At 47.7% G+C, this 27388-nt stretch overlaps 1 protein-coding gene across 1 annotated transcript; it reads right to left on the bottom strand.

The window, feature by feature from the left end:
* Positions 1–110: 110 nt before the first annotated feature.
* Positions 111–27199, bottom strand: LOC308511015 (glycogenin-2-like; the record flags this gene model as incomplete). Its single annotated transcript, XM_081081025.1, has 10 exons — positions 111–419; positions 831–938; positions 2714–2836; positions 5833–5985; positions 6932–7154; positions 8980–9106; positions 10201–10363; positions 11646–11820; positions 13877–14018; positions 27124–27199. 10 exons carry the CDS (start codon positions 27197–27199, stop codon positions 258–260), a joined length of 1452 nt encoding a protein of 483 aa, XP_080937151.1. The 3' UTR covers positions 111–257.
* Between the last annotated feature and the right edge of the window lie 189 nt (positions 27200–27388).

Here is a 27388-nt window from a genome sequence, read left to right as displayed (position 1 = left end):
TGGGACCCGCAGGCGGCTTCCAGCTGGGTTGTTCACGGTCTACGTTGCTTTTTATTGGAAGGCACTCAGGTTGGTCAACCATCAATAACGACGATGACAGGCACGTGGTTGAATGATGAAGTCAGGCACGGAGTTGAACCGTGAAGTCAGGCATGGAGTTGAACAGCGTCGCCCTTTCGGAAAGACACGAGAGGAGACGTCCACCCAACAGAACATGGCGGACGGAACCACGGCGCCCGCTGCACGCGCTCCCCGCATCACTGCAGGAACCGGTCCAGCTTCTCCTGGATGCGGGCAAAGGCGTCCTTCCCCATGTAGTCGATGTGGCCCTGTTCCCACTTCCTCCTCTGTTCCTCGGGGCTCAGCGCCCTGACCTTCTCGCTGATGGAGATCTCGGAAATGGACATAGCCAGGTCCACCTGGGGGCGACAAGCCGACAGGAGACGTTTCTTGTTTTGTGATGTTTTTACGCGCGTCCTGGTGCACGAATTCGTGCATGGAGTGGGGGTGGGGGGAGTCCCTCAGCCTGGCTGGCGTTCAGGGCCGATCGGGGCCAGCCGGCTGGGGGTAGGGACCATGGGAGGTTGGGTGTGGCGTGCAATGACCACCAGAGGGAAGCTCCTGCATTGAGCATCTGCCCCCTGGTGGTCAGTGCGTGTCATAGCGACCGGTGAACTGGTCGAACGGTCATCACGGTAGCTTAGGCTTTTATACATATAGATTGATTTCAACAAAGTGAGTTAACGGCTGGTGGGTGCAGGCGGGGAGCCCCGGGAAAGGCAGGGGGCGGCTGGCAGGAGCCGAGAGCGAGCAAAGGATGGGGGTACCACCTCCAGCGCATCCTCAGGCCTGGGGTCCCTGGTGACATTCACAGGGGGCTCCTGGTTTCGTTGCCCGGATTCCTCCGACCGGCCAGCTCCTGTCTCGTCCGCTGGCTGCTAGAGACACAACCGCCCATTGTTAGTCTGGCTTGGAATTCTGAGAATTGTAGTCATTTTTTAAAATTCATTTTTATTGATTTCACGGAGGATGGGAGAGGGAGAGACAGAGAGAAACATCCATGATAAGAGAGAATAAAAATCAGCTGCCTCCTGCACGCCCCCTACTGGAGATCGAGCCTGCAACACGGGGATGTGCATTTGACCGGGAATCGAACCCTGACCTCCTGGTTCCTAGGTTGATGCTGAACCACTGAGCCACACCGGCCGGGCTCATGGCCGTCCGATTGTCCCAGCTGGGAAAACTATTAAGAAAGGTCATGGGGTCCAACCGGCGTGGCTCAGTGGTTGTGGGTCAACCTATGAACCAGGAGGTCAGGGTTCAATTCCCCGTCAAGGGCACATGCCCAGGTTGTGGGCTCGGTCGCCAGTAGGGGGCGTGCAGGAGGCAGCCGGTCCATGATTCTCTCTCATCATGGATGTTTCTCTCTCTGCCTCTCTGAAGTCAACATATCTATATAGATAAAAGCTTAAGCGATGGGCCAACTGGCCAGTAGCTATGATGCACAATGACCACCAGGGGGAAGACGCTCTGACTGGTAGCTATGACGTGCACTGACCACCAGAGGGCAGACGCTCTGACTGGTAGCTATGACGTGCACTGACAACCAGAGGGCAGACGCTCTGACTGGTAGCTATGACGTGCACTGACCACCAGGGGGCAGACGCTCTGACTGGTCGCTATGACGCACACTGACCACCAGAGGGCAGATGATCCTGCTGGTAGCTATGACACTCACTGACCACCAGAGGGCAGACGCTCTGACCGGTAGCTATTACATACACTGACCACCAGGGGGCAGATGCTCCGACCGGTAGCTATGATGTTCACTGACCACCAGGGGGCAGACACTGTGACTGGTAGCTATGATGTGCACTGACCACCAGGGGGCAGACGCTGTGACTGGTAGCTATGACGTGCACTGACCACCAGGGGGCAGATGCTCCCACTGGTAGGTATAACGTGCACTGACCACCAGGGGGCAGACACTGTGACTGGTAGCTATGACGTGCACTGACCACCAGTGGGCAGACGCTCTGACCGGTAGCTATGACGTACACTGACCACCAGGAGGCAGACGGTCTGACTGGTAGCTATTACATACACTGACCACCAGGGGGCAGACACTCCCGAATGGTAGCTATTACATACACTGACCACCAGGGGGCAGACGGTCTGACTGGTAGCTATTACATACACTGACCACCAGGGGGCAGACACTCCCAAATGGTAGCTATTACATACACTGACCACCAGGGGGCAGACGCTCTGACTGGTAGCTATGACGTTCACTGACCACCAGGGGGCAGACAGTCTGACTGGTAGCTATTACATACACTGACCACCAGAGGGCAGACGCTCTGACTGGTAGCTATGACGTTCACTGACCACCGGGGGGCAGACAACACAGGAGCTGCCATTTCTCGGGCGTCGCACCCAGAAACACAGAGGAGGGAGCCCGATTCCGGGGCGCGTCACCCGAGAACCACCCTCTCACCATCCTGGACCCCTCGGGGGATGTCAGAGAGCCGGTTTCGGCCCGATCCCCGCAGGCCAGGCCGAGGGACCCCACCTGTGCACGAATCCGTGTACCGAAGCCTCTAGGTTATATTTAAAGAAAAGCCACAGACGTAAAACAGGGCATCTTTTTGGCCGTCGATGGACAGGCACGCCCACAGAACCAGGACCCCTGACCGAGACGGCCGAGCTTAACTGTTTCAATGATCAGCACGGTGGCGGTTTGGGGCTCTGCGACTCCGGCCAATGGGGGAAAAGGTGGTGCATTTGCCTCAGGCATCAGTCCCGCCGGAGTCTCGATTTCAGGGCAACCTGTCGTCTGTAATAAATAAAAAATAAATAACAAAATGCGATTAGCACAGATTTTCATGCAAATGAACACAGCTCAACGGAAAACAGGGCGTATATTGTATATTTTTCTCTGCCGCCAGGATGAAAAGGGGTTCGATGAGGGAGAGAGTTTATGATCACCAACATCTCCGCCTACGTCCTTGTCTGGGGCTCGCACCCAAAACCATGTCTTAACGTCCTTGTATCTACTTGGGGCCATGACTAACTCTTTTTAAAAATATATATATATATTTTTTTATTGATTTCAGAGACAAAGGGAGGAGAGAGAGAGAGAGAGAAACATCCCCGGTCGAGGGGACAGGCCCGGGTTGCGGGCTCGATCCCCAGTAGGGGGCGTGCAGGAGGCGGCCGATCCATGATTCTCTCTCATCATGGACGTTTCTCTTTCTCTCCCTTTCTCTCTGAAATCAATAAAAATATATTCTTTAAAAATTAAATAAATAAAAATGAATGGGAAAATATCCTTGGGTCCCCAGTAGGGGGCGTGCAGGAGGCAGACGATCCATGATTCTCTCTCACCACTGATGTTTCTCTCTCTCTCTTTCCCTCTCCCTTCTTCTCTCTGAAATCAATAAAAATATATTGAAGCCCTGGCTGGTGTGGCTCAGTGGATAGAGCGTCGGCCTGTGGACTGCAGGGTCCCGGGTTCGATTCCAGCCAAGGGCACAGGCCCGGGTTGTGGGCTTGATCCCCCAGTAGGGGGCGTGCAGGAGGCGGCTGATCCATGTTTCTCTCCCATTATTGATGTTTCTGACTCTCTATCTCTCTCCCTTCTTCGCTATAAAAAAATCAATAAAATATATTTAAACAAACAAACAAACAAAACACCCCATGAACATTCCCCTCCGTCTACTGCCGCGGTTCTCAACCTCCCTAAGGCCGCGACCCCTTAATACAGCTCCCCATGCTGTGGGGACCCCCAATGTCATGGTGGCCCATGGAACCTCATGAAAGCATCACGATTCATCACAAAAACAATATGTGATTCTAGGTGTGTTTTCCGACGGTCTTTGGCGACCCCTGGGAAAGGGGCGTTCGACCCCCAAAGGGGTCGCGACCCACAGGTTGAGAACCGCTGCTCTACTGCCATAAAAAAAAATTTTTTTAAAAATTAAGTTGGGGGGAGAGGAGGGGAGGGGAGGGGTGGGAGGAAAAACCCAGAGTTGAAAAATTCTAGAAATGGCCAGCAGGGGGCAGTGACAGCACAAAACTGATCCCGAGAGGACTTAGGGTTGAAATAATGAAATATATGGCGGATCCTGTTAAAAGCCTCCCAACTTCCTCACTATTACCGACCCAGCTCGGCCTTGCCTTTTGTGGGGGTTTTTTTGGTTTTTTAAAATTTTTTAATTTTTATTTACTATTATTTTTTATTTTTTTATTTTTATTTATAATTATTTCTTATTTTTTTATTTTAATTTTCTTTACTATTATTTTTATTATTTTTTATTTTTTTAATTTAATTTTTATTTACTATTATTTTTTATTTTTTATTTTTTAAATTTTCTTTACTATTATTTTTATTATTTTTTTTTAATTTTTAATTTTTATTTATTATTAGTTTTATTTTTTTTAAATATATTTTATTGATTTTTTACAGAGAGGAAGGGAGAGAGATAGAGTGTTACAAACATCGATGAGAGAGAAACATCGATCAGCTGCCTCCTGCACATCCCCCACTGGGGAAGTGCCTGCAACCCAGGCACATGCCCTTGACCGGAATCGAACCTGGGACCTTTCAGTCCGCAGGCCGACGCTCTATCCGCTGAGCCAAACCGGCTTTGGCTGTTTTATTATTATTTTATATTTTTTATTTTTTTAATTATTATGTATTATTATATTTATCATTTTTTATTTATTATTTTTTAAATTTTTATGTATTATTTTTATTATTTTTTATTTTTAAATTTTTATTTATTATTAATTTTTATTTTTTATTATTTTTATTTTTAATTTTTTTATTTCTTAATTTTTTTATTTCTTAATTTTTTTATTTCTTAATTTTTTTATTTTTTTATTATTATTTAAAGAGTGTTTTTTGGATGATTTTTTAAAAAAATCTTGTAACAAGCCTGGCTCACTAGTTGCAGACAGAGAGAGAGAGAGCAGCTCTCTACATACCCTAGGAGCTGAAGGGCAGATTCCTGGAATTCCTGGAGCGGCTCACGCCCTATATTTAACTCAGCCCAGACATTCCTGGGCCAGATGCAGGCTCAGACGGGAGAGCTCCCTGAATGAATGCCAGGAGGACGGAAAAACGAGCAGAAAAGCTCATTTTCTACCACTCTTCCTCTTCCCTCTGCAAACCTGGCGGGTCTGGGTTGGCCGTTGTAATTAGTTATTTTTTAAAAAATATATTTGTATTGATTTCAGAGAGGAAGGGAGAGAGAGAGAGAGAGAGAGAGAGAGAGAGAGAGAGAGAGAGAGAGAGAAACATCCAGGATGAGAGAGAATCACGGACCGGCTGCCTCCTGCACGCCCCCTACTGGTTGGGGATGGAGCCCGCAACCCGGGCATGTGCCCTGAGCAGGAATCGAACTCAGGACCCTTCAGTCCACAGGCCAATGCTCTATCCACTGAGCCACACTGGCTAGAACTGTAGCCAAATATTAAAAAAATATTTTTTGTAACTTAATTAGCGAATCTTTCTCTTTCTTCCTCTCTCTCTCTTCTTTCTTTCCTTCTTTCTTTCTTTTGTCCCTTCCACGCCAACCCGGCTTTTAAAAATATTTTTTATTGATATTTAGAAAGAGAAGAAGGGAGAGGGAGAGAGAGAAACACCCATGAGGAGAGAGACTCATAGGTCGGCCGCCTCCTGCACGCCCCCTACTGGTTGGGGAGGGAGCCCGCAACCCGGGCATGTGCCCTTGACCGGGAATCGAACCCGGGACCTCCTGGTTCCTAGGTCAGTGCTCAACCCCTGAGCCACACTGGCCGGGCCCCATGCCTGACGTCCCATCTCACCTTTCTGTGTGGGGTGCTGGTACTTACGTCTCCTGAAGGGGCTGCCTCAGATGAAAGTGGGGTCTCATTCACTACCGTGGGCGTCTCCAAAGGTTCCCCAGGAGCCGTGGCGGCTGAATTCGCACACGGCACCTCAACGCGCGGGAGAGCATTCTGCACACAGAAAAATGGACAGACACAATGATCCGGGTTCCCTCACGACTTTTCAACTCTCGGACTGACCTCAGAGCCCTAAGACCCATCCCGTTCTCTGTGTGGGCACGGCTCCCCAACTCGAGTATCCATATTTATTCAATACTAGAGGCGGGTGCACGAATTCCTGCATGGGTGGGGTCCCTAGGCCTGGCTGGCAATGAGGACTGATCAGGGCCAGGCCGATAGGGGCCTGCCAGCTGGCGGAAAAACAGAGTGTGGGGCCCTAGCTGGTGTGGCCCAGTGGATAGAGCATCGGCCTGCGGACTGAAAAGTCCCGGGTTCGATTCCGGCCAAGGGCATGGACCTAGGTTGCGGGCACATCCCCAGGGGGCGGCGGGCAGGAGGCAGCTGATCGATGTTTCTCTCTCATTGATGTTTCGAACTCTCTCTCCCTCTCCCTTCCTCTCGGTAAAAAATCAATAAAATATTTTTAAAAAAACAGAGTGTGGGACGTTGGCTGTGGGAGCACACTGACCACCAGGGAGCAGCTCCTGCATTGAGCATCTGCCCCCTGGTAGTCAGTGGACGTCATAGCAACTGGTCGACCAGTCGTTCCGGACGTTCTCACCGTTCGGTCATAAGAATCCCTTAGGCTTTTATATACATAGCTGTTAGGTCTGATCACATAATTGTGTGTTCCTATATTTGTTTTTGGTACATTTTTATTGATTTCAAAAAGGGAGAGGGAGAGAGAGAGACACATCCGTGATGAGAGAGAATCACGGACCGGCTGCCTCCTGCATGCCCCCTACTGGGGATCGAGCCCGCAACCCGGGCCTGTGCCCTTGACCGGGAACCGAACCGTGAGCTCCTGGATCCTAGGTCGATGCTCAACCACTGAGCCAGGCCGGCAGGACTGACTCGATTCTCAACCCCTGTGTTCCGAGGGGATCCCCCCACTTACCGTGTGTCCGGGCGACGCCTGCCGTGGCTCGTCCGGGATGCGCTCGTACAGAGGCAAGACGCTGTGGTGGTAGATGTTCCACCACAGGTTCAGGAAGCTCAGCTGGTGCTGGGGGGCCGTCCCAGGGGCCTCCTCCAGCACCGAGCCCGTCTGAGGGTTGTACTTGTAGCTCCACGGCTTCTTGGGGCCCAGAAAGTGGACCACCTTCGCCCTCGAACCGAACCTGAGAAGGAAACGCACAGGAGATTTCCACTGGGGAGTGGACAGACACATTCAAAAAGCAACCAACAGCCCAGCCGTTGTGGCTCCGTGGTTGAGCGTCAACCTAGGAACCAGGAGGACCCGGGTTCGATTCCCGGTCAAGGGCACGTGCCTGGGTTGCGGGCTCCATCCCCAGTAGGGGGCGTGCAGGAGGCAGCCGATCCGTGATGCTCTCTCATCATGGATGTTTCTCTCTCTCTCTCTCCCTCTCCCTTCCTCTCTCTGAAATCCATTTTTTAAAATAACAGCAACAACAGGGACAAAAAAAAAAATAGCTTTTATGATACATATGCAAACTACAAACCCCAAAAAAACTGGAAAAAAAAGCTTCTTTTACAAGATTATGAATTTCCCCTTCTCAGTCCTTTTATATTTTCTCAATTACCACCACACCCAACACTCGGAAACATTCTTATTGAGTTGGTTTTCCTGTGGTCGGTGACTTTGATGTTTGGTTTGCTTTTGTATTCCATTTTCTCCGTTGTCTCCGCTCGGGCAACCATCAGCTTGTGATCTGTGTCCGAGTCTGCCTCTGTTTGTTTTGTTTATTTGTTCATTTATTTTATTTTGAGATTCCACAGACAAGTGAGATCACCTGGTATTTGTCTTTCTCTGTCTGACTTATCTCACCCTCTAGGTCCAGGCACGCTGTTGCCAATGGTAAGCTCTAGTCCTTTTTCATGGCTTAGTAATATTCCACTGCGTACATGTGGCCGGAGCGGCTGTAGAGTTCAGCCTCACATAATTGACCTGTGGCAGGGCCACACACACGTCCCAGCTTGGAGAGCTGAGCCCTCTTAAGCTTCATTAAGTTTAACCTTACAGCCACCCCCTGGATCAGTGGTTCTCAGCCTTCCTAACGCCGCGACCCTTTCATACGGCTCCTCATGTCGTGGCGACCCCCAATCTCATTGTTACAAATGGAACATCGTGAAAGCGTAGTGATTCATCCCAAAAACAGTATGTGATGATCGATGTGTTTTCTGATGGTCTTCGGCGACCCCTGTGGAAGGGTTCGTTCGACCCCCGGGTTGAGAACCGCTGCCCTAGATCCTTCCTGGGTAGCGAATGGGCTGTGGGAGGTGCAGCAAGTGCTGCCAAAACAAGCGAAACTCACAAGAACATTGTAACTACGTTGGCCACCACTTTGTTCTCCTCTGACTATAAAGTAACGGCTCAGCTTGGTGGCTGGATTCCTCTTTTCTGTGGCCACCTCCAGGCACAGGAGGTCCACCAAGCCCCAGCTGTATTCTCTTTATCTGTCTATTCTTTAATTCCTCGCCGCCCCTCCTCCCGCTCACGGACCCTTGGCTGTGCGGGCACGGCACATACATGTCCCACGGCGTCTCTGTCCACGTGTCTATGGACGGACACCAAGATTCCTGCTGTCAATCATGTTCGACCTCCAGTAGGAAGGGAGCCCGTCGATCCATGATCCTCTCTCATTATTCCTGTTTCTCTCTCTCTCTCCTTCCTGTCCCTGAAGTTCAACAAAAACACGTTTCAAAAATTCAAAGGCTCCCCCGGCCGGTTTGGTTCAGCGGATAGAGGGTCGCCCGGCGGACTGAAGGGTCCCGAGTTCGAGTCCGGTCAAGGGCACGTGCCCGGTTTGCAAGAGGCAGCCGATCCATGAGTCTCTCTCATCTGTGATGTTTCTCTCTCTCTCTCTCTCTCCCTTCCTCTCTCTGAAATCAATGAAAAAATAAAATAAATAAAATTTCAAAAGCTGATGCAAGGTGGTTATACCACAGAGTCAGACCTGGGACTGGGCCCGTGCGAGCACTTACTGTCTGAAGGCCGGGCTGTAGGTGTACGCGGGGCTGCTGCTCAGGTTGTAGACGAAGGGCAAGTGCTTCTGAATGTCGGCCGTCGGCCAGCTGCTGAAGAAACTGTTGAGCAAGCCCTGATCGGCCCCTAAACGGTGAACGGAGACATTCATGTTAACGAGGGCGTCCGAAGGTCATCCAAGGTCAATGAGCACGTGTCTCCTCTCTGCCTGCTCAAACATGACTGTTCTCTCAAAGTGCGACATACATCAACCTCCGCCCTTTTTTATTAATAACCAGCAATAGCCCTGGCCGGTGTTGCTCAGTAAATAGAGCGTCGGCCTGCGGACTGAAGGATCTAGGGTTCGATTCCCGGTCGAGGGCACAGGCCCGGGTGGCAGGCTCCATCCCCAACCAGTAGGGGGCGTGCAGGAGGCTGTCAATCCATGTTTCTCTCTCCTCATGGATGTCTCTCTCTCTCTCTCTCCCTCTCCCTTCCTCTCTGAAATCAATAAAAATACATTTTTAAAAAAAAAAAAAGAATGCGAGGGACGTTTGAAGGTCATCCGAGGTCACCAAGCACACTTCTCCTCTCTGCCCACTAACACGTTATCCTCGTCTCAAAGCGAGACATCAACCAACATCATTCGTTTGTATCGATTACCAGTAGGGAATGCCATGACTACATGACTATTTATGGTATACTATTCATTATTTTTTAAAAAAAATTCATTTCTTTTATCTATAAACTAGAGGCCCGGTGCACGAATTCGTGCACGGGTGGGGTCCGGCTGGCCTGCCAAGATTGGGGCCGATCGGGGGCAGGGCAGGCCAGGGGGAGGGGCCGCGGGAGGTGGGCCAGCCGGCCTCGCCATCTTGGTCGAACTCCCGGTCGAAATCCCAGTCGAGGGGGCAATTTGCATAATAGCCTTTTATACACATAGATATTATTTAATTGATTTCAGAGAGGAAGGGAGGGGGAGAGAGAGAGATAGAAACCTCCATGAGGAGAGAGAATCATGGATCGGCTGCCTCCTGCACGCCCCCTACTGGGGATCGAGCCTGCAACCCGGGCCTGTGCCCTTGGCCAGGAATCGAACCTGGGACCCTTCAGTCTTTAGGCCGATAGCTCTATCCACTGAGCAACACCACCTAGGGCATTTTGTGTTGAAATTTTCATTCATTCCCAGGCAGAAGAGGGGGGTCTGGGTCCCCCCAAAATCCCAGCTGTCCCTCACGCACCGTCGTAGCTGCCGTGGTCCGCGGCATACTGCAGCAAGAGGCGGTGTGTCCGCAGGGACGGCCAGAAGACGAACACCCCGCTGTTGAAGCAGTCAGGCCAGCCCGGGTCGGGGGCGGCGGAAAACTCGCTCCTCTCAAACAGCTCATCGATGTTGCACAGCACCTGTCAATCAGAGCAGGGGTCACCTGTAGCCACGCCCCACCCCCTGTGGCTTCCGGTTTCGCAGGTGAGAAAGGAGGGAGGGGCTTGAGGAGGGGCCAGACAGGGTTGGCTCCTTGCAAACTGTCCATCAGAGGAGGTCTGAGCCCCAGGATGGTTGCTCTCACAACAGACGACAAAAAAAAAAAATAGCCAATCAAGACGCTCTCACTACAGACAAAAAAAAAATAGCCAATCAAGTGCTGGCTGGTGTGGCTCAGTGGTTGATTGTCAACCTAGGAACCAGGAGGTTGTAGGTTCGATTCCAGGTCAAGGGCACATGCCCGGGTTGCAGGCTCCATCCCCAGTAGGGGGCGTGCAGGAGGCAATCCATTGATGTTTCTCTCTCTGTGTTTCCCTCTCTCTTCCACTCTCCCTAAAAATCAATAAAAAAATAACCACAGGCAAGGATTAAAAAACATACAACAATAATTTTTAAAAATAAAAATTAGCCCTAACTAGTTTGGCTCAGTGGATAGAGCGTTGATCTGTGGACTGAAGGGTCCCGGGTTCGATTCCGGTCAAGGGCATGTACCTCGGTTGCGGGCACATCCCCAGTAGGAGATGTGCAGGAGGCAGCTGATCGATGTTTCTCTCTCATCGATGTTTCTAACTCTCTATCCCTCTCCCTTCTTCTCTGTAAAAAATCAATAAAATATATTAATAAAAAGACTTAAAAATAAAAATTAATAAAAACTATATATATAAAAGCCTAATATGCAAACTGTCCCCGCGGGAGTTCGACCGGGAGACCAGGCGTTCGACCGCTCGCTATGATGTGGGCTGACTACCTGAGAAGGGAGGTCCCGGCCAGCAGCCAGAAAGCCCCAATCGGCCCTGATCACCGGTCAGGCCTAGGGACCCTACCCATGCACCAATTTCATGCACCAGGCCTCTAGTCTTTATATATAAAAAAATCTTAATATGCAAAGTGTCCCCTCGGGAGTTCGATTGACCAGGAGATCGATCACTTGCTATGACGTGCGCTGACCACCAGGGGGGTGGCGTGAAACAAAGCAAGGCCCCAGCCGGTGGCCGGCAGCCACTAGGGACCACACTCGTGCACAGATTTCGTGCACCGGGCCTCTAGTAAATAATAAAATAAAATACACACAATCGTTCCATGTTGCCTGACGGGAACCCCACCCCAAGGTAGCAGCCTGCTGAAGAGGGGGCAGGAGGTGTGGTGTCTCATGGCTTTCTCACCAAGGGCACCATCTCGGTCCCACACTCCCAGGGTGCTCACCAGGGTGTCGGCGTCCAGAAACACACACTTGCTGTAACGGGTGAGCGTCCAGCAGTGAAGTTTGGTGAGGGTGACGCCGAGCTCGGGCCTCTTCAGGAAGGCCAGGTGGACGTGGTCGGCGCTGTCCATCAGATTGACCTCGACGACCTCATCAAATACCCTCGAGAGAATAGCCCTGGAAGACACGTTTGCCAAGAAACCCGGAGACACCCGGCTCGCGTGGCTCGATGGTTGTGTGTGGATCTATGAGCCAGGAGGTCACGGGTTCGATTCCCATTCAGGGCACATGCCCGGGTTGTGGGCTCCATCCCCAACCAGTAGGGGGCGTGCAGGAGGCGGCCGGTCCATGATTCTCTCTCTTCATGGATGTTTCTCTCTCTCTCCCTTTCCCTTCCTCTCTGAAATCAATATACTTTTTTTGAAAAAAAACATAAGATGTAGAGAATCATGGAACAGTATATATCCCCATCCCTGCTCAGAAACAGGAAACATGAATCCTTCTTCCTTTTTGTTAATCCTCACCTGAGCGTATGTTTCCATGGATTTCTAGAGAGATTGGAAGCCAGGGAGAGGGACAGACAGGGAGCAATATCGATGTGAGAGAGACACATTGATTGGTTGCCTCCTGCATGAACCAGGACCAGGGCTCTGTCTGGGGAGGAGCCAGCAACCGAGGTACGTGGCCTTGACCGGGAATAGAACCCTGGACCCTTTGGTCTGCAAGCTGATGCTCTACCCACTGAGCCACACCAGCTAGGGCCAGAACTGTCTTAAGTGAGACGGATCCAGGGTAGCTTTAAGGAAGTCCCTCTCTTGGCAAAATATGTGGCAGTGAGCCGGTAGCAACATGAAATCTGCCTCTCTCACAAAGTGTTTATTTATTTTTGGTTAAATTCGATTTTGGCATCACGTAGACTATCTTGTGATGACAGAAACCTGAGGACGAGCTAGAGATACAGGGAGCCAATGTCTCCATCATCTATCAATCATCATCTATCTACCCATCACCCATCCTCCATCTAACTACAGCATCTATTTATTTGTCTATCTATCCATCCTATCTGTATCTATCTTCTATATATCCATCAATTCTTTCTACCTATCTACCTATATATTTCTCTATCATCTATCCATCCATCTATTCTCTCATCTATCTATCTATCTACCTATCTACAAACTCTATATTTAGCTATTAATCATCTATGTCTATGTTTCTATATTTATCTATGTATCCATCCATCCATCCATCCATCCATCCGTCCATGCATCCATCTAACCATCCATACACCCATCATCCATCCTATCTATTATCTATTCTATCTATCTATCATCTATCTATCTATCTATCTATCTATCTATCTATCTATCATCTATCTATCTATCTATCATCTATCTATCTATCTCTATCATTTATCATCTCTACCATCCATCTCTTCATCTACCCATCCATCCATCATCCTATCTATCTATCTATCTATCTAATCTATCATCTCTATATTTAGCTATTAATCATCTGTGTCTATGTATCTATATTTACCTGTGTATCCATCCATACATCCATCGGTCCATGCGTCCATCTAACCATCCATACACCCACACATCCATCATCCATCCTATCTATCTATCATCTATCTATCTACCTAATCTAATTTATTTATGTACCTGCATATCTATTTTTCTACCTACGTATCATCTATTTTATCTATCTATCTATCTATCTATCTATCTATCTATCTATTTATCTATCTACCTATCTATAATCTACCATCTATTTATGTATCTGTGAATCTCTGTATCTATATTTCTACCTCTGTCTCATCTATTCTATCTATCATCTATCTATCATCTACCATCTATTTATGTATCTGTGAATCTCTGTATCTATCTTTCTACCTATGTCTCATCTATTCTATCTATCTATCATCTATCTATCTATCTATCTATCTATCTATCCATCTATCATCTATCTATCTATCTATCATCTATCTATCTATCTATCTATCCATCTATCATCTATCTATCTATCTATCATCTATCTATATATCTATCATCTATCTACCTATTATCTATCTATCCATCCATCCATCCGTCCACCCATCCATTATCTACCCATCGATTCCATGATGGCCAGGGTTCTAGGACCAACACAATTTCAGGGGGAACCCCCGCCCCCATGAGCGCAGGTGATGTTGCTTCTACCCAAGGAGGAGCCAGGTGGGCACAGGTCTTACCTGAGCAGCCTGGACACCTGGGGAGTGATCAACACCACCAGCTGCCTGGAGGCCCTTTGGTTCCTCAGCGACTGGCCCAGGACCAGGGCTCCTTGGCAGTAGGTGTCGTTGGTGGCCAGCGTCACGAAGGCCTGGTCAGACACTGTGGGTGCGAACAAAGACGCCTGTCACACGCCTGTCACATGCCTGCCACACGCCTGTCACATGCCTGTTACACGCCTGGTGGCTCCCACAGATACGGTGGGGCTCAGGGTCACACCTCTTCCTCCCTTAAGCGTCTCACGTAGAGTCACTGCTCAGTATTCGAAAATGTTCACCGGGGCCCGGCCGGTGTGGCTCAGTGGATAGAGCATCGGCCTGCGGACTGAAGGGTCCCGGGTTCGATTCTGGCCAAGGGCACATGCCCGGGTTGTGGGCTCGATCCCCAGTAGGGGGCGTGCAGGAGGCAGCCGATCCATGATTCTCTCTCATCATGTTAGATAGATAGATAGATAGATAGATAGATAGATAGATAGATGATAGATGATAGATGATAGATAGATAGATAGATAGATAGATAGATAGATAGATAATAGATATAGATAGATAGATAGATAGATAGATAGATAGATGATAGATAATAGATAGATAGATAGATAGATAGATAGATAGATAGATGATAGATGATAGATAGATAGATAGATAGATAGATAGATAGATAGATATAGATAGGTAGATAGATAGATGATAGATAGATAGATAGATAGATAGATAGATAGATAGATAGATATAGATGATGGGTGGATAGATAGATGATGGATTGGTAGATACATAGGTGGATGATAGATATTGATAGATAGATAATAGATTGTAGACAGGTAGATAGACAAGTAGATAGACAGATGGACAGATGACAGACATACATCTTTGCGTACCGGCCTTGAGCTCTTAAATCCACCGTCCCTCACACTCCCCTCTGTCATCTGTCCGTCTGTCTATCTACTTGTCTATCTACCTGTCTACAATCTATCTATCATCTATCTATTGATATCTATCATCTACCTATGTATCTACCAATCCATCATCTATCTATCCACCCACCATCTATATCTATCTATCTATCTATCTATCTATCTATCTATCTATCTATCATCTATCATCTACCTATCCATCCATCACCTATAACTATCTATCTATCTATCTATCTATCTATCTATCTACCTATCATCTTCATTTATTCATTTATCTATTATCTATGTATCTATTCTATCTACCTACCTACCTATCTACAAATGTACCTACCTATCATCTATGTATCAATCTACCATCTATCTACCTATCCATCTATTTATCATCTATTTATCCATGTCTGATCTGTTATCTATATATATATATCAATTCATCCTCTATCTAGCCATCCATCATCTCTAACTATCCATCTATCTATCTAGGATCTATCTATCTTCACTTATTCATTTATCTATCTATTATCTATGTATCCATTCTATCTATCTACCTACCTACCTACCTACCTACCTATGTACATATGAACATATGTACCTTCCTATCATCTATGTATCAATCTACCATCTATCTATCTATCCATCTATTTATCATGTATCTATCTATCCACGTCTGATCTGTCATCTATATCTATCAATCCATCATCTATCTATCCATCCATCATCTCTAACTATCCATCTATCTATCTAGGATCTATCTATCTTCATTTATTCATTCATCTATTATCTATGTATCCATTCTATCTACCTACCTACCTACCTACCTACCTACATATGTACATATCTACCTTCCTATCATCTATGTATCAATCTACCATCTATCTACCTATCTATCCATCTATTTATCATCTATCAATCATCATCATCATCTATTCACCATTTACCTGTCATATCTATCTACCCATTCTACCTACCTACCTATGTACCTACCTATCATCAATGTATTTATCTATCCATCCACCCATCTCTCTACCTACGTATCTATCATCTATGTATCTAACTATCAATTTGTTATCCATCCATTTATTAATAGTCCCATGTCCCGATTATTTACCCATTCAACCATCTATCGATTATCTATCATTTATCTGTCTATCTCTCTATCATCTATCTATCTCTATCTCTCCATGTATCCACCTACCTACCTATCATCTATGTATCCATCAATCTGTTATCTGTTTATCAGAACTCATATATCTCTATTTTTTCACCTACTCAGCCATCTATAAACTATCTATCTACCTACCTATCCCTCCAGTTATCACTTATCTATCTAGCCAGCGATTATCCATCCACCTAATGCCTACCTACCTAGCTACCTACCTATTGATGTTTCTCTCTCTCTCCCCCTCTCCCTTCCCCTCTGAAATCAATAAAAATATATTTTGAAAGTAAGAAAGGAAGGGAGTTATTGGGTCGCTGTTTTCCTTAAAAAAAAAAAAGAAAAAAGTCAGAAATGAAGGATACACTCACTGAAATGAAGAAATGATTAACAGGGAACCAACACAGCACTGCAAGGCTTGCCCACGATTCTCTCCCATCGTTTGTGTGTCTCTCTCTCCCCCTCACTTTCTGAAATCAAATAAAGATTTATATATTTTTTTATTTTTTTTAAATATATTTTTCTTGATGTCCCAGAGGAAGAAAAAGGAAGAGAGAGAGAGACATCCATGATGAGAGGGACTCACCGATCGGCCGCCTCCTGCACGCCCCCGACTGGGGAATCGAACCCGGGACCTTGGAGTCCGCCGGCCGGCGCTCTATCCACTGAGCCACACCGGCCAGGGCCAGATCTATTTCTTTTTTTTTTTTTTTAATAAAATAAATAAAAATAGATTCTCGCAGCATCCAGCCCAGCCTGAAGAGGGCAGTGGCTGCATGGCTTTTTTGGGGTCCACCCCGCCCCGCTTCCCACCAGCCCAGAGCTGATGGACACGTGTCCGAGCGCCAGGGGCTGATGCGGCCGTTCTCGGGGGTCCCCGGGCTTTGGGGGGGCAGCGAGGTTTTGGCTGCGGAGCGGGAGCCCCAAGCTGGTCCGGGGGGGGACACAGCACCCGCTGTCTTTCTGCGCTGGGGGTGGGGGGGGCAGCTCACCTGCCAGCCCCGTCTCACTGTCTGTTTTATGTGCAGTCTGATTTTACTGATCGCATTTTATTTTTTTTAAAATGTCGTTATTTTATTTATGGTATTTTATTTTTATTGGTTTCATTTTATTTTATTGTTTTATTGATTGCATTTTATTGCCTTCTATTTTATTATTTATTTTATTTTATTTATTTTATTATTTATTTTACTTTATTTTATTATTTTATTTATTTTACTATTTTATTTTGTTTATTGTATATTATTTTTTAAATTTTATTATTTTATTTTATTATTTCATTATTTTATATATTTTTATTTTATTTTATTTATTGTATTTTATGTTATTATTTTTCTTGTATTATTCATTTTATTTATTATTTTATTATTTATTTTATTTATTTTATTTTATTATTTTATTTAATAATATTTTATTTATTTATTTATTTTATTTATTTATTTAATTTATTTTATGTTTATTTGTTTTATTTTATTATTTTATTTTATTTTTATTTATTTTATTTTATTTATTTTATTTATTTTATTTTATTTATTTATTTTATTTTATTTTATTATTTATTTTATTTTATTTTATTTTATTTTATTATTTTATTTTATTTTATTTTATCTTTTTGTTGTTAATCCTCACCCAAGGATATTTTTCCCATTGATTTTTAGAGAGAGCAGAAGAGAGAGGGAGAGACAGAGAGAAACATCGATGCGAGAGAGAGAGACACATCGATGGGCTGCCTCCTGCACACACCCAAACCAGGGCCCGGGCCGGGGAGGAGCCTGCAACCCAGGTCCGTGCCCTTGACTGGATTCGAACCCAGAACCCGTCGGTCTGCAGGCCGACGCTCTATCCACTGAGCCACACCAGTTGGGTGGCAACTGTCCCTATTTCCTTTTATTTATGCTTGTTATTTTTAAATTTGTTTAAAGAATCTTTTTGGTGTTCCAGGCGTTTTGCTTTTCCATATAATGTATTTTTTTACAATATATCTTCATTTTTTAAAATATATTTTTATGGATTTCCGAGAGGAAGGGAGAAGGAGAGAGAAACATCCGTGATGAGAGTGAACCATGGATCGGCCGCCTCCTGCACGCCCCCTACTGGGGGAATCCAGGCCACAACCCGGGCCTGTGCCCTTGACCGGGAATCGAACCCGGGACCCTTCAGTCCGCAGGCCGCCGCTCTACCCACTGAGCCACACCGGCCAGGGCCCTATTTCATCTCATTTTACTTATTTTTTTTGTGAATCCTCACCCGAGGATACTTTTTCCATTGATGTTTTTTATTCATTTATTATTATTATTTTTAATGACGAGTGGCTGGCTTTCTATTTTATTTATTTATTATTTATTTATTAAATATTTTTTCTTGATTTTTATAGAGAGGAAGGGAGAGTGAGAGAGAGAGAGAGAAACATCCAGGATGAGAGAGAATCATGGACCGGCCGCCTCCTGCGCGCCCCCTGCTGGTTGGGGATGGAGCCCCCAACCCGGGCCTGTGCCCTTGACCAGGAATCGAACCCGTGACCTCCTGGTTCCTAAGTCGATGCTCAACCACGGAGCCACACTGGCCGCCTGATTATTTTATTGATTTATTCTTTAAGAGAGTGGAAAAGAGAGAGAGAGAGAGAGAGAGAGAGACATCGATCGGTCGCCCCCCACATGCTCGCATCCAGAAAAGGGTTGGGGACCAAACCTGCAACCCAGGTGGGTGCCCTTGACCGGAAATCGAACCCAAGACCCTTCGGTGCCTGGGGCCCACTCTGTAACCACTGAGCCACACCAGCCAGGGAAGCAACCTACTTAAAAATTAAAAACAAAAGCCCTGGCCTGTGTGGCTCAGTGGATAGAGCATCAGCCTGCAGACTTGAAGGGTCCCGGGTTCGATTCCTGGTCAAGGGCACAGGCCCGGGTTGCAGGCTCCATCCCCAGTAGGGGGCGTGCAGGAGGCGGCCAGTCCATAATTCTCTCTCATCATCGATCTTTTTCTCTCTCTCCCTCTCCCTTCCTCTCTGAAATTAATAAAAAATATATATATATTTTTAAAAAGAATGTTGCTTGCGAGTGATCAGCTCTGGTCTGGCCCAAAGTTGGGGGGTGTCTTAAGGCTGCAAACATGCGCTCGCCCATTTGGCTCAGTGGATAGAGCGGCGGCGGCCTGCGGACCAAAGGGTCCCGGGTTCGATTCCGATCCAGGGCACGGACCTCGGTGGCCATCCATGGGTGCGTCTGCCTCTCTCTGTCTCTCCCCTTTCCTTCCAAACGCTCCATAAAAAAATCAACGGAAGCCCAGATGGTGTGGCTCAGTGGTTGAGCGTCGACCTAGGAACCAGAAGGTCCCGGGTTCGATTCCCGGTCAAGGGCACAGGCCCGGGTTGCGGGCTCCATCCCCAACCAGCAGGGAGCGCGCAGGAGGCGGGTGGTCCGTGATTCTCTGTCACCAATGATGCTCTGAGATCAAAAAATGGAGAGGAAGGAAGGAGGAAGGAAGGAAGGAAGGAAGGAAGGAAGGAAGGAAGGAAGGAAGGAAGGAAGGAAGGAAGGAAAACTTTCGCTTCTCCACTCACCGGGCATGGTGCGAGGCTCCGTGCGCCCTTGGCACCCACGTGGAGACGTGCGCCCGTGCGCCCTTGGCACCCACGTGGAGACGTGCGCCCGGGCGCGTTGCGTGGAGCGTGGGGCCTGCAGCCGGGCGCAGCGCGCGCGTCCTCTCCAAGCGACCCGCGCCGAGCTCCAGGCCTGCGGGACACACCCGTGGCTGCAGCTCTAAGCCATTGCCTCCTGCGCGCTCCGTGCCACCTGCGCCCCACGCCCCCTCCTCCGCGCTCGGGGGGTCGGGGGGCGCCCTCTGTTCTCCGCCCGGGCTCCCCTCACCCCCTGTCCCCCTGCGCGTCATCCGCGTCCCCGCCCTGCCCTTCCTCTACCTCCCGCTGCGCCCCGCCCTCTTCCGCTGGCTCCAGGTGGCCTCGGCCCCCAACCCGGCCCAGCGCCCTCTCTCCGCCCCCGCCCCTCGCCACCCGGTTACCTCTTTGAACTTAGATCCCCCTCTGCGCCTCTCCACCTCCCTCCCCTCGCCCCTCCTCTGCACGCGGGCAGCCCCTGCGCCCTCCTCCCCGGGTCTCCAACCGCGCGCAACAAGTTTCCACGCCCTCCGCACCCCTGGGTCTCCAGCACCTCCCGTGCGCGCGCGCGCGCGCGCTCTCGGGTAGCCCGGGTCTCCCGGATCCGTGCGTCCCTCCCCCAGCGCCTCGCCTGCGTTCGGGCTGCCTCTGGCTCCGCTGGCCCTGGGAGGGAGGCCCTGTGTCCAGGGCCCCGCGATTGGCCGCTCTCCGCCAGCCCGGTCCCGCCCCAAACCAGACTCGCGCGCGCGCGCGCGCGCAGGGGGTCTCCAAGCCTCGCAGCCCGCGCCCGTTGCGCCCCAGTCGGCGCGCGCTGCCTGCTGCCTGCCGGGGAGGCCCCCCCCCCCCCCCGCAGAAGGGGCCCCGAGATGCCTGACATTCCAAGCCCAGCCCCTGCCCCCTCGAGGTCCCCTCCCTGAGGCGCTGGATCCTGGAGTCGCCGGTTGGTTTCTAAGTTGGGACATTTAACCTTTAACCAGCCAGCCCTAAAGCAAATGTTTGCAATGGCCTCGGGGCTCTGGGCGCCAGGCCAGCCGGCGGCGCACTGTCTGCGTGGAGGCCTCGCTGGAAACCTCCCCGCCTGGGACCTTGAAGAGATCCAGCGAATTTGTTGGAGGCAGGGTGAGTGAAGCAAAGAGCCTTCAAGCTATGCATGCGTGCACGGGTGCAGGAGTAGCTGAGTGAATAAATGCATGAACGGGCTGGACAGGCTCAGTGGTTGAGGGTGGGCCTGTGAACCAGCAGGTCAGGGTTCTATTCCTGCTCGGGGCACAGGCCCGGGTTGTGGCCTTGATCGCCAGTAGGGGGCGTGCAGGAGGCAGCGGACCCATGATTCTCTCTCATCAGGGATGTTTCTCTCTCTCTCTCTCCCTCTCTTTGCCTCTCTGACTCAATAAAAGATTAAGACAAACAAAAACAGCAGGAGTGAATGAGATGGTGAATAAATGAATGAGTGGATGCATGTGTGCATGGGGGAATGAGTTGGTGAATAAATGAATGAGTGGATGCATGTGTGCATGGGGGAATGAGCTGGTGAATAAATGAATGAGTGGATGCATGTGTGCATGGGGGAATGAGTTGGTGAATAAATGAATGAGTGGATGCATGTGTGCATGGGGGAATGAGTTGGTGAATAAATGAATGAGTGGATGAATGCATGAAACAGATAGTAGGCAGACAGATGCGTGATGGATGAGTGAATGAGTGAATGCATGCTTGAGTCAATGAATGAGTCAGTGAATAAATGTGTGAATGAATAAATGAATGAGTGGATGCATGAGTGCATGGGTCAAGGGTGGGTGAATGAGTGCATGGTTCAATCAGTGGGTGAATGAATGAATGCGTGAATACATGTGTTCATGGGCCAATGAGTGGGTGAATGAATGAATATATGAATACATGCGTGCATGGGCCAATGAGTGTGTGAATGAATAAATGTGTGAATACATGTGTTCATGGGCCAATGAGTGGGTGGATGAATGAATATATGAATACATGTGTTCATGGGCCAATGAGTGGGTGGATGAATGAATATATGAATACATGTGTGCATGAGTCAATGAGTGGGTGAATGAATGAATGCGTGAATACATGTGTGCATGGGCCAATGAGTGTATGAATGAATGAATGAGTGAATACATGTGTGCATGAGTCAATGAGTGTGTGAATGAATGAATGAGTGAATACATGTGTGCATGAGTCAATGAGTGTGTGAATGAATGAATGTGTGAATACATGTGTGCATGAGTCAATGAGTGGGTGAATGAATGAATATATGAATACATGTGTGCATGGGCCAATGAGTGTGTGAATGAATGAATATATGAATACATGCGTGTATGAGTCAATGAGTGGTTGAATGAATGAATGTGTGAATCCATGTGTGCATGGGCCAATGAGTGTGTGAATGAATGAATATATGAATACATGTGTGCATGGTCCAATGAGTGGGTGAATGAATGAATGAGTGAATACATGTGTGCATGGGTCCGTGAGTGGGTGAATGAATGAATATATGAATACATGTGTGCATGGTCCAATGAGTGGGTGAATGAATGAATATATGAATACATGTGTTCATGGGCCAATGAGTGTGTGAATGAATGAATGAGTGAATGTATGTGTGCATGGGTCAGTGAGTGGATCAATGAATGAATGTGTGAATACATGTGTGCATGGGCCAATTAGTGTGTGAATGAATGAATGCGTGAATACCTGTGTGCATGGGCCAATGAGTGTGTGAATGAATGAATATATGAATACATGTGTGCATGGTCCAATGAGTGGGTGAATGAATGAATGTGTGAATACATGTGTGCATGGTCCAATGAGTGGGTGAATGAATGAATATATGAATACATGTGTTCATGGGCCAATGAGTGGGTGGATGAATGAATATATGAATACATGTGTTCATGGGCCAATGAGTGTGTGAATGAATGAATGTGTGAATACATGCGTGCATGGTCCAATGAGTGTGTGAATGAATGAATACATGAATAAATGTGTGCATGGGCCAATGAGTGTGTGAATGAATGAATATATGAATACATGCGTGCATGGGCCAATGAGTGTGTGAATGAATGAATGAATGTGTGAATGCATGTGTGCATGGGCCAATGAGTGTGTGAATGAATGTGCGAATACGTGCGTGTATCGATCAATTACAGGGCACAGGGAGGATGCAGGCCAGGGTTGCAAGCCCTTAGACGTTGTCCTGAGGTGAACTGTCCTGATTGGCAGTCGTCGGCGAGTGGTTCGAATCAACCAACCACAAATGGACAGGCTGACAGGGGCAGGAATAGAAAATTGGGGTCCTGCCCTGACCGGTGTTGTTCAGTGGGTAGAGCGTCGGCCTGCGGACTGAAGGGTCCCGGGTTCGATTCCGGTCAAGGGCACGGACCTCGGTTGCAGATCCACCCTGGCCCAGGCCCTGGTCGGGGCGCGTGCGGGAGGCAACCCATCGAGGTGTTTCTCTCCCATATCGATGTTTCTCTCTGTCTTTCCCTCTCTCTTCTGGTCTCTCTAAAATAATCAATGGAAAAATATCCTCAGGTGAGGAGAGAGAGAGAGAGAGAGAGAGAGAGAGAGAGAGAGAGAGAGAGAAGCAGGCAATTATGATCGGAACTCTGCCACCTCCATGACCCACAGCAGCGGTTCTCAACCTGTGGGTCGAGACCCCTTTGTGGGGTCGGACGCCCCTTTCCCAGGGGTCGCCTGAGACCATCGGAAAACACATCTATAATCACATATTGTTTTTGTGATCGATCGCTGTGCTTTCATGATGTTCCATGTGTCACCATGAAAATCCATCCTGCAGATCAGATGTTTCCATGACGATTCGTAACAGCAGCCACATGACAGCGATGACGTAGCCAAGAGAATAATGTTATGGTTGGGGGTCCGCACAGCATGGGGGGCTGTATTCAAGGGTCGCGGCCTTAGGAAGGTTGAGAACCGCTGATGTAGACATAGATATAGATGATATAGATATAGATATAGATATAGATATAGATGTAGATGTAGATGTAGATGTAGATGTAGATGTAGATATAGATATAGATATATAGATGATATAGATAGATATAGATATAGATGATATAGATATAGAGATGATATAGATCGAGATATAGATGATATAGATATAGATGATATAGATATAGTGATGAAGTAGCAACGAGAATGTTATGGTTGGGGGTCCCCACAGCATGAGGAGCTGTATTCAAGGGTCGCGGCCTTAGGAAGGTTGAGAACCACTGATATAGATAGATTAGATGTAGATATAGATATAGATATAGATATAGATATAGATATAGATATAGATGATTTAGCTATAGATGATATAGATATAGTTATAGATATAGATATAGATATAGATATAGATATAGATATAGATATAGATATAGATGATATAGATATAGATTAGATATAGATATAAAGATATAGATATAGGTATAGTTATAGATAGATATAGATATAGATGATATAGATCTAGATATAGATGATATAGTTATAGATATAGATATAGATATAGATATAGATATAGATATAGATATAGATATAGATAGATATAGATGATATATAGATATAGATATAGATGATATAGATCTAGATATAGATGATATAGTTATAGATATAGATATAGATATAGATATAGATGATATAGATATAGATATAGATATAGATATAGATGATATAGATATAGATTAGATATAGATATAAAGATATAGATATAGATATAGATATAGATATAGATATAGTGATGAAGCAGCAACGAGAATAATGTTATGGGTGGGGGTCCCCACAGCATGGGGAGCTGTGTTCAAGGGTCGCAGCCTTAGGAAGGTTGAGAACCGCTGAGCTACAGGGACCTACGTGTTCCGACATGTCGTCCTTGTCCTGCAGACTGGGCCCATCTCATCATTCCGGCTGGGCTACCTGCTCAGCAAATGTCACCTGAGGGGGAGGGGGAGGGGGAGGGAGGGGGGGGGAGAGTCCTGTCCCCGTTGAACCAACCCAACTGCCCCAGCAGGTTCCTCCCCTGTCGCTTCTAGACCCATCCGGGCAAACACCACCGTCGTGTGTTTATTTATTTTTAATGGATTTTTATAGAGAGAGGAAGGGAGAGGGAGAGAGAAAGAGAGAGAGAGAAACATCCATGATGAGAGAGAATCATGGACCGGCTGCCTCCTGCACGCCCCCCACTGGGGATCGAGTCCACAACCTGGGCATGTGCCCTTGACCGGGAATCGAACCCGGGACCTCCTGGTTCATAGGTTGATGCTCAACCACTGAGCCATGCCAACCAGGCAATGTAGAACTATACCTATCTATCTATCTATCATCTATCTATCTATCTATCTATCTATCTATCTAGCAATCTATCTAGCTATATATCTAAATTTATTTTAATTGATTTCAGAGAGGAAGGGAGAAGGAGAGAGAGAAACATCCATGATGAGAGGGAATCCTGAATCGGCCGCCTCCTGCACGCCCCCTACTGGGGATCAAGCCTGCAACCTGGGCATGTGCCCTTGACCGGGACTCGAACCCGGGACCCTGCAGTCCACAGGCTGATGCTCTATCCACTGAGCCACATCAGCCAGGGCGAGGTCTTTGTATTCTTATGACAGCAATTCTGAGCAACCCCCCACCCCACCCCCACCCTGTGGACCTCTGGGTCTCAGGGACACCCCTCTAGGGTTCCACATCTCACACTTTGAGAACCAGTACAATTTAGGCTCCTGACGGGAGAGATTTTCTATTTTCTTTTATTTTGGTTTTGAAGCTTAACATTCGAATATGTACCTTTGGCCCGGCCGGCGTGGCTCAGGGGTTGAGCGTCAACCTATGAACCAGGAGGTCCCGGGTTCGATTCCAGATCCAGGGCACATGCCCAGGTTGAGGGCTCCATCCCCAGTCGGGGGGCGTGCAGGAGGCAGCCGGTCCATGATTCCCTCTCATCATGGATGGTTCTAACTCTCTCCCTCTCCTTCCTCTCTCTGAAATTAAAAAAGGAAAAAAAGAATTTATACCTTTATGGTGCAAAACAATGAACAAAAAAAATTTAAATGTAAAAATTTCATAAAACAACAGAAAGAATATGCAGCACCGAGAATTTTAAAGGGCTGAGAGGACATCAAGGGTGCTAAACCTCATTTGTAATGGGCACAATGGGGTCTGGGTGTCTTCCATCATCCATCAGACGGGGTTATTTTCTGGCTCGATGAGAAGAAGAGAGATAGATGATGGTGGGATGAATGGATAGGTAGGTAGATAGATAGATAGATAGATAGATAGATAGATTGATAGATGATAGATAGATAGATGATAGATTAGATAGGTGATAGATAGATGATAGATAGATGATAGATAAATAATAGATTGATTGATAGATGATAGATAAATGGATATATAGATAGATGATAGATAGATAATTGGATGATAGATAGATAGATGATAGATAAATAGATAGATGCATGATGAATGAGTGGGAGAATGTATGGGTGATGGGTGGATGAATGGGTAGATAGATAATAGATTGATTGATAGATGATAGATAAATGGATAGATACATAGAGAGAGAGATGATAGATGATAGGTAGATAGATAGATGATAGATAGATAGATACAAGATGGGTGAGTGGGAGAATAGATGCATGATGGGTAGATGAATGGGTAGATAGATATGGAGAGGATAGATGGATGGACAGGTGGATGGATAAATGGATGGATGACAGGTGGATGAATGGATAGATGGATGGATGGATGGATAGATGGATGGATGGATGGATGGATGGATAGGTGGGTGGGTGGATGGATGGATGGATAGATGGATGGATGGATGGATGAATAGGTGGGTGGGTGGATGGTTGGTTGGATGGGTGGAGAGGGAGGGAGAGAGGAGAGGAGATGAGAGAGGAGAGGAGAGAGAGGAGAGAGATGGGGGAATAAGAAGTGCCTCATGGGGGGCCCAGGTTTCCCACGCTCAGCTCTCCTGACGCCTGGAGTTGGGTGCCTCTCGGACGTGGGGCGTCCCGTGCCCTCAGGGTGTTGAGCTGCCTCCCTGGTCTCCACCCACCAACACGCCAGGAGCCAGACCTGTGTCCCAGTCGTAACAACCGAAAATGTCTCCACTAATCACACAGGGTTGAGAAACTGCCCTGACGCAAGAGAGAGCCTGGCTGGGAGCCAGCTTGGGGCTGGAGCGAGGAGAACCCCCTCCAGACTCCCCAATAAGGAGATGGGAGTGAGCATCCCACCCTCCAGGATCGCCTGAAGCATCTTCGAGGTTTGTCTCTCAGGGAGGTCTGTGTAGAACCATCGGAGATTAAATCCAGTGAACGCAATCAGGTCTGCACCCTCGCGAGGCATGGCGTCTCTCCCTCGAGAAGTTCCCTAGCTGGTTAGCCGGGCAGAGGGCCACCCCCGCCTCCCTCCCTCTGGGCAGCTCCCTCTCGGCTACTTGGCCACACATCTCTCTCCACCAATTGAGCCAACGAAACCTCTGGGGTCCTCTGTGTCCATGTCTCACCAGGAGCAAAGATCAGGCCGGGCCGGGCACATTCTGGGACGTGCTTCTCCAGAGAGTGGACGTCTTCGCTGGGCATCGCAGGGTGTCCAGTGGCTTCCCAGGTCTCCAACCCCCAGATGGATGAATGAAAGGGTGGACAGATGGATGGACGGATGGATGCATGCATGGATGAATGGATGGGTGGGTGGATGATGGATGGATAATGGATGGATGGATGGATGGATGGATGGATGGATGGATGCGTGAGTGGGTGGGTGGATGGATG

The sequence above is a fragment of the Myotis nattereri genome (assembly GCF_964212035.1).
Source record: "Myotis nattereri genome assembly, chromosome: X".
Taxonomy (NCBI): Eukaryota; Metazoa; Chordata; class Mammalia; order Chiroptera; family Vespertilionidae; genus Myotis; species Myotis nattereri.
The sequence above is the reverse complement of the archived record's forward strand: the minus strand, read 5'-3'. Positions and strand labels throughout refer to the sequence as shown.